At 36.7% G+C, this 8,151-nt stretch overlaps 2 protein-coding genes across 4 annotated transcripts in view; one reads left to right on the top strand and one right to left on the bottom strand.

Annotated features, from left to right (window-relative positions):
- Positions 1–7,144, bottom strand: part of LOC111863203 — a 39,525-nt gene extending 32,381 nt beyond the window's left edge. Inside the window, exons 1-3 of one of the 2 annotated variants that reach the window (XM_023849292.2) lie at positions 6,877–7,144; positions 5,287–5,522; positions 1,593–1,745 (exon numbers count right to left, since the gene is read on the bottom strand). In XM_023849292.2, coding sequence (XP_023705060.1) covers positions 1,593–1,745; positions 5,287–5,522; positions 6,877–6,982 — 495 coding nt within the window. In that variant the 5' untranslated portion in view covers positions 6,983–7,144. The remainder of the gene's footprint in view (positions 1–1,592; positions 1,746–5,286; positions 5,523–6,876) is intronic. The other variant, XM_023849293.2, reaches the window with a different exon arrangement.
- A 98-nt stretch (positions 7,145–7,242) lies between these two features.
- The window catches only part of LOC111863208 (COMM domain-containing protein 2), a 5,927-nt gene continuing 5,018 nt past the window's right edge, over positions 7,243–8,151 (top strand). The window contains exons 1-2 of one of the 2 annotated variants that reach the window (XM_023849307.2): positions 7,247–7,461; positions 7,615–7,692. In XM_023849307.2, the coding sequence (XP_023705075.1) occupies positions 7,395–7,461; positions 7,615–7,692 (145 nt within the window). In that variant the 5' untranslated portion in view covers positions 7,247–7,394. Of the gene's footprint in view, positions 7,462–7,614; positions 7,693–8,151 lie in introns of both variants that reach the window. The other variant, XM_023849308.2, reaches the window with a different exon arrangement.

Below are 8,151 nucleotides of genomic sequence, written 5' to 3' on the forward strand. Positions count from 1 at the left end.
ATTTATGATAGTGGACCTTAACATTTCGAATGATGCCCTGATCCATTGGTTGAGAAACACTAGTGGTGTTTGGAGGGAACCAAGCAAGTCGCACGTTGGAAAGTTCAATATGGGGGTGGCATGTTGCGTTATCCAAGAACAACAAAACATGCTGGTTTTGCATTTTCATTCTACCACTGAAGGCCGTTAACCATTCCTCCATGATCTGTGATGTCATCCATGCCTTTTTGTTGGATATCCACTCAATGGGAAGTTTCTGTATGTCCATGTTTTGGAAGCATCATGGCTTTGCTGCCTTGCCAATCATTAAGGTTTTCTCCATTTCACCTGACATAAAACCACATAGAAAAACAGTCAATCTTTCTTTGCACAGTTTCCCTCCCAAACATTTTTCACTTTTCAGACAGCAATTTGTTCGGAAGCACACGGAAGAACAGTCCAGTCTCATCACCGTTCACTATGTTTTCAGGTTCATCTCCCTCGATTATGGATGGCAATTTAGCTTCCCATTCCTCAATGGTCTCACTATTTACATCACTTGATTCACCACAAAGTTCATTAAAAACTATCCGGTGTCTTTTGCGAAAACTCTCCAAACCATCCATTAGATGCTTTGAATTCAGTCTTCCCCAGTTTTTCAGCGACATTTTTAGCATATTCCTGTACCATAGGACCCGACAACCGGTGATTTTTCGCCCTCACACTGACAAACCACTCCCACACTATTTCATTAACGTCTTCATTTGCAGTTTTCTTAAGTTCTCTTTTTATTTTTCCATTAGCACAAGTTTCCCACTGCTTCAAAATTTCCGTTTTCTTCTTTATAATCTCATACACTTGAGTTTTGCCAACGTTAAACATCTTCATGATCTGCTTAACAGACAATTTATCTTGCTCACTCGCATGAATCACTTTTAATCTTGTGCTAAGATCAAGCACAACTCTTGTCTTTGTAGCCATGATGACAACTGCTAGACTAAAGTAAAACTGTAGGTCTAGAGCACTTACTGAATACAATTTCCAGAAGGGGAAAACAATTCTGCTGAATCTCAGTGCAGGTAGTGCAGTACCATTAGAAGCTTATTTTAAAGAGTTAGGGAAAGCAAAATTCTGTAGAATGTATAGGATGCCTAAAATTATTCTAAACGATGCATTCCAGAAGATGGGAAATTTTCCGTACAAAGGCTTATTTTGATTTCCGTTGTCCGCGTTAGACAGTTTCCGTTTAATCCAGGTTATTTAACATCTTTTTCAGCCCCAAAGTCAAGGGACCTGAAAATATTTCCGTTTAAGATAGATTTCCGTTTAATAAAGGGTCCGTTTAAGGCAGGTTTTACTGTAGTAATACTGGCACACAAGAATGTCTCATCACTTATTTCTCCCAGCTATGTCTGCAACCCACAGTTCAAGAACTGCAATTCTAGATCTTTAAACTTTGGGAAACTGATTGGACAAATGAAATATGTTCCTTTGTACCCCACAGCAATTTACAGTGTTTTCCTAAAGTTTTACAATGATCCCACAAAGAGTTTAGCAGATATTACCTAATTCTGGGTTAAACCACAAAAGGGAACTGGAAGATGGTGACTCACCTTGAAGCAATTCGAGATTCCTTTCCCATTACCAGTTTTGAAGTGCTGTTGGCGTTTCTGTATTTCAGTTATACTCATTTCCTTAAACTTTTTCTTGAGATTCTTTATTTCATCATCCTTCTTCTTGCACTCTCTTTTCACCTTCTCCACTTCCTGTCAATTTAAATTGTATCTGTGATGTACGAGTGGGAAATACAATTATCAATGTGAAAGCTAAAACATCAAGTGACAAAAGGTAACAAGGCTTCAGCCATACTGTAAACATCATTTTGGAATTTATGTGGGATCACTCTTTGTTAGTGAGATAGAACATTTCAACATTTGAGAAAGAACTGTAAAATATCCTACCTGAACAAATATTTTTAAAACAAATTTCACATTTTAATTATCTGGAATGTGGCATGTCATTTACATATCACAAACATATGAACACTAAAACACATTTAAAGGGCACATGGTAGTGTAGTTGGTTGAGGCACTATGCTACAAGCCGGAAGGTCATGGGTTCAAGTCCTGATGGGATGGATTTTTTCATTTGACCTAATCCTTCCAGCTGCATTATGGCCCTGGGGTCGACTCAGCCTCTAACAGAAATGAGTACTAGGAATCTTCCTGGGGGGTAAAAGCTGGCACGTAAGGCTGACAACCTTACTGCCATCTGTGAGCCAAATGTCTAAATAATGTGGAACCTTCAAGGTCTCACAACCCTATGGGCCTCCACAGCCTGTCACAGGGATAGCTTTACCTTTTTAAAACACATTTAAATATATCAATACATGGAAATGTTAACAGGTTTTCAACGTTAAAGCAAGAGGTGAAACACAGATTAAGACTTTTCATTACATACTGACTGTTTATATTCTACTATACATAAGTGAAAGTTGTCTAAAAAAAGGTATAAAACCAAATATAATCTGGTAAGGCCACGCCATAGCTCAAGTGGTTAGTCGCTGGCTTCCCACCACAGCAGCCCAGGTTCGATCCCGGGTCTGGTCACATGGGATTTGTGGTGGACAAAGTGGTGCTGAGGCGGGTTTTCACTGAGTACTTCAATTTCCCCTGCCAATCTTAATTCCACCAAATTCTGCATCATTATAATCACCCGGGGCAGGCTACAATAGGCCAATTAGTGGCCGCTGTGTCGAGTGGACCCAGTTGGATTCCACCACCCACTGAGCAAATTAAAAAAAAATATGTGGTAAAATGAAATTTCTAAGAGATGTTACAGGACGTGCTTGTATAAGATTTTAGGTTCTTACAGTAGTTAAGATCCATACTGTTGTCTTCTTGTGTATGGCACCATGTTGCCTGGTGGATGGGTAGTAATGTTTTGGAGAAACATACTGCCTCCATCTTCAGGGTATCATGAAGATGTACTGATTTGGATAGGATCAGGAATGATGATACCAGAGAAACTCTACATGTGTTTGAAGTAGGAGACTGTAAACTTACACAATAAAAATTGCTGACAGAATGCCAGAAGAGATTAAAAAATAATTTTAATATCTGTTCCATGGGAAGCAGAGGTGTTGTTGGACTGAAGCAGGACACTCTGTGATAGGCAAAATAAGGGCACTGTATTCCTGTAAACTTCATTTTAGCAGTAGCTTTTGTAAATTGCTCTAGCAAACTGAAAGTTTTTAATTTTAAATTATATAATAGGTAGGCGAAAAGGGAATATATCCTAATGTGTTACTGCATGTCTAGGTATGTTTACAACTAATTCCATTGCTTCAATAATTTGAGGTGAGTATTCCTATCAAAGGTCAATTTAACAATGGCAAGAGTACAAAACAGCATGTGTGCATTAAATTTTGGGAAGTCAAAAAGGCAGCAACAGAAACTTATTAACTGATGCAGATGACATTTGGAAATTCAACAGTAAGCTCTGCAAAAGTTTTTTTGTGAAAAGTGACACACATCCTGGATTTCTTTCAATCTGTAAAAATACACAATTAGCAAAAGTATGTTTTATTACAATGAAGTGGCAAAATAATGAGTGCTGATGGAATGACTTAAGAGGCTGAAATTTATCAAGACCCATATCAGGTAATTAAATTAAGATTTTAAGATGAGATGTGTCTGAATAAATTATGTTCCACAGCTGCTGACACAGAAGCAGGAAGAAAATTGTTTGTCTGTGGTCCTGGATCACCTGACTGCGTACAACTGGTAAAAACTTCTGAAAATATTGTAACAGGTGATGAAACATGAGTCTGTGGCTATAACCCACAACAGAAAATCCCCTTCCTCATCATGATCAAAAAAAAAAAAAAGTACTCCAAATGTGCATCAAAACCAAATACAAGCTGAATGTTTCCATTGATCACAAGGGTGCTGTATACATAAGTATGCTCAATCTGATTAAATGTTTTGATTTTACAAATATTCAGATGCCTGTAGATACTATAGGGTTCTGACGATGGTGCATAACACACAGAGATACTGGGTTTTTGGACTTTGTCCAGCGTCCAGATTCTTTCATGGACTTAGCCTGGTCTCGGGTGTTTATAGCCTTAGGGTTTTGTGACATCAGTTGTCCAGTGATTGAGGCTAGCTCTTTCTAAGGGACTCAACAGAGTAGGTGTCTTCCCTCACCTGAGGACAGAAACAGATCTAGTTTCTGAAATGTTGTGTTTTTTTCTTACTTATTTAGAATTCGGACGATGGACAAAGTCTGAAAACCCAGTATCTCTGTGTGTTATACACCACCTTCAGAACCCTATAGTATCTACTTGTACAGCCGGTATGGACCCATTATATATCCTTCCTTTAGAAAATTAGAACGCCTGAAAATTTGGTTAAGTGTTCTTTCTTAGTTATTTAGAATCCGGACGTGGACAAAGTCCGAAAACCCAGTATCTCTGTGGATTCAGATGCCTTCATACCACAATGTACTGTGAATGGCTACAAAACTGAGGATCTAGTGTCATATTTATGAAGAAAGCATACAGGGCCTCTTGGGTCAATTTGTCTGGCAGTTTTTGGCTAAACAAGTATTCCACATGTGAGACAGCTTCCCTACTCAACACACCAGATAAGGCTCCTTGTAATGTCTGATCCCCAAGCTTCAGAAGACCTTCACAGGCAAAAGCGTTCAATGGAGCAGCTGTTTATAATTCCTAGAAGTGAACTTGAGAGGTGCTTCCATCTCTGGCAGGATGGTGAAAGGAGTCTATTTTGAAGGGAATTTAACTCAATACATATATATTCCTTATAATAATTTTCACTTATTCAATTCCAACACTTCTCTTGATCATACTTGATATAATGACTAAATGAGAAGACTGAAACCAACCCATGGCTCAGGTGACTATTCACCAGTTTCTCATGTCAGTACTAGGCCAGTCTGTGGAAACTAACGGACGATGTAGTATTGGGGAGCTTTCTCTGAATACTTTGCTTTCCCCTGCCAATTATTCAATCAAATTATCTGTCTCATCTATCACCTAGTGCTGGTACTCATATGATGGGCCATTTATGGCCTACGTGCCAAGGAAATCAGTCTCACCCATACCAAGAATTAGAAAAAGAAGATTTAATGCTTTCATTGAGAACTTATGTGGTGAGGTGTTGTAAACAAACTGAGAAAGGGCTGGGAAGAAGTGGCATAATTTGAATGTAAATTGTGTCAAATGGTGCACATACTTCTTATGACATTTAGAAGTTGTAATAGAAATATAGTTTTTAAAACCTTCATATGTTTCCTTGAATGCTGTTGCTCTAGCTCAATGCAGTTGTAGAGGTGTTGTTCAGAATACATCAGGTAATCAACAGACAGCTGTGCCAACTTAAACAACTTCACAAAATTTGGATCCAGAATTTTCACATCATATTCACTGTCAAGATTGTAGTTTATTATACTGATTAGGTTTTCCTGAAGTGACATAAGATCTCTTTCATGAATTAATCTGTCCACATCTATTGCACCTGAAATGAAAAAGTAACAGCAAGAATCCACCATAAGTTGATGAGGAAAAATTGTGCGTGTACTAACATTTGTTTTATATTATGTTAGACATTACCAGGTGCCCCATGTACACAGTACTGTCCCTTATTTCAGTCTTTTGTCCTGATGTGTTGGGGAGGTTCCTCAGGCTGCATGAGTCTCCTGTATTTGAGTTGGGGTTGGTTAGTCAACTGACAGTTTCAGGCAGGTCAAAAGAATGGTGAGAAATACATGCTGTCAGTCTGGATCTATTAAGACAATATATGAAGTACCACATAACATATATGGAAGTTATTACATCCACACTATGAGAAGGCCGATGTACTAATGATATATATCTATTCACAGTGTATTACACAAATTTATTCATCACCTGAAACCTATATCTCATTCAGAACCTTGTCTGAAAAATTTTATATGACATATGCAATGAAATATAAGGAAATACAATTAATGACTGTAGTATGAATAGCCTTCTGAAAAAAAAAATGTGTCTGCATTTAATTAAATGGACTTCTGATGTAAATTTGTCTTTATTTCTGGTAGAGAAAATATATAGTTACAGTATGAGACTAAGCTTATGATAGAATCATGGCAAATATATAACAGTAATTGGTACTGATAACTGAAGGGGAGATATTAAATATATACAATATTCACTGAAGATTTAAACATTACATCACAATTAGGCCAGGATGGAAAAGAGAAAAATCCGAGAATATGCTGGGAATTGAACCCTGGCTGTCCACTTCATACCCAGGCACATAACTCAATCTGAGGATACTAGGAAGTTTTCTTACTGAGTTCCCCTTCCACTTCAATACAGTATCTCCCATTTTTAAAAATAATATAGCTAATAATCTTAGGCATATTATATTAAAAGCAACATCAATTTTAATGCTGAAATTCAGTATTGAATCTTAGTGCATTGGTGAACATAAAAAGGTCATAAATATGGATGTATATTATTGCTATTACAACTCCAATTTTAATCATTATGTCAAGTACTAGGCTGGTTTTTGATTTCACCCAAGTGCTCCTTCCTTGTTTGCTCAGGCTACATTAAATTTTAGGGATCCAAACTATAGCCACAGCATATATGTCAAGTTTAATGAGAGATCAGTTGAATATTATTTACACTGTTAAATATTAAATTATGGGCAGTGAAATAAAGTATTGTTGTTTTATATTATATTAAATAGATTTAAATTTAGAAAAAATGTAACATGGAATTTACATACAGACCAAATTATTTATCTAAGTGTGTCGTTAATTTTTTGCAGGTCAATTTTAGCTCAGTGCATTATACATACAAAATTCATTCAATTTACATACCAATTTTGTGCCAGTCCACTCTGCCCCTCCGCAAACCAAAACTGAATCCCATTTCTTTGGCAATCCGTGGAAAATCTTTCGGACCATTGGGTCTTACACCTATCATTATGTCAGCAATATACAAACATATATAACAGTCATGTGTAGATTATCAGAAACATGACTTTAATAAAAGTAAGTAACCTAACCTAAGTATAAAATCTACGGCGTTCCTGTCTCCCATAGCAACCCAGGCAACTGCTTCCGACGGCTTCGATTTTTTCACAGTATGTAACCAACATGACCCGTGGTTGCCAAAAGAAAAACAATAACGTTCCCTGTTTACATGCATGTGTGTGCCTTTTCTCCCCATATACCATTGATTCTAACCGCTTGCAGGAAGCAGTGCCTTGAGTTTGAATCGGTATGAAGCGTATGAAGGGTATGAATAACCAAAGGCGTTCCGGATGAGCGTAAAGTGTGTGACGAGATTAGAAGGAATTATTTAGCCAAAGAAGCCGTAAAAATTGTAAATTAAAATGCTTTTATCGTTGAAAGATGACCATAAACAACATATATCATTATTAATTTCTCAACCCACTAACGGTAGGCAAAATTATTTTGATGTGATAAAGAAATGATAGGTTGTAAAATGTTGAGCTGGTTCATACTGTCAGATCAATAATGTAAATAATCATGTTATATAATATTAAACATTCAGCGAAGATTTATACATATATAAGGTAAGTTTTGTTGTAGTTTTGCAGGATTTCTGCAGATTGGCCTTAGATTATCTACGGAAAGGTCCAACCCCTAAATTGTACCAAACAGCAGCCCGTAAGTACCCCAAGAAACTTTAGAGGTTAGTTTGAATCAGTTGTATTAAGGAATTCTCCTGTTCTAAAGATCGTGCTGTAGCCAAACCCTTTTAACTAACTTCATGGAGGTCAGCCCTTCTTGAGGAGCCGTCAGTTGTACATCTACTTCCATTCCATTCCATTTATTTCACTTCTGATTGATCCTGATACAGGCATAATACAAGCCATAGGATATAGAATGAGTCACAAGATCAAAATTTAAGTTACAATAATTAATTGAAACATGTCAAAAACAAAAAACAAAACAAACATACATGCAAACAATTATAAAACATAAAGCGGACATACATAAACAAATTTACATCGGATACAATAAATATCAAAATTCTAATTCTGGTTCACTTCATTAATAAAATTGACAAAAACAATAATCCAATACAACAATTGATAACAGTAAACCAGATACAATATAAACAAG

The sequence above is a fragment of the Cryptotermes secundus genome, unplaced genomic scaffold (genome assembly GCF_002891405.2).
Source record: "Cryptotermes secundus unplaced genomic scaffold, Csec_1.0 scaffold586, whole genome shotgun sequence".
Lineage (NCBI taxonomy): Eukaryota > Metazoa > Arthropoda > Insecta > Blattodea > Kalotermitidae > Cryptotermes > Cryptotermes secundus.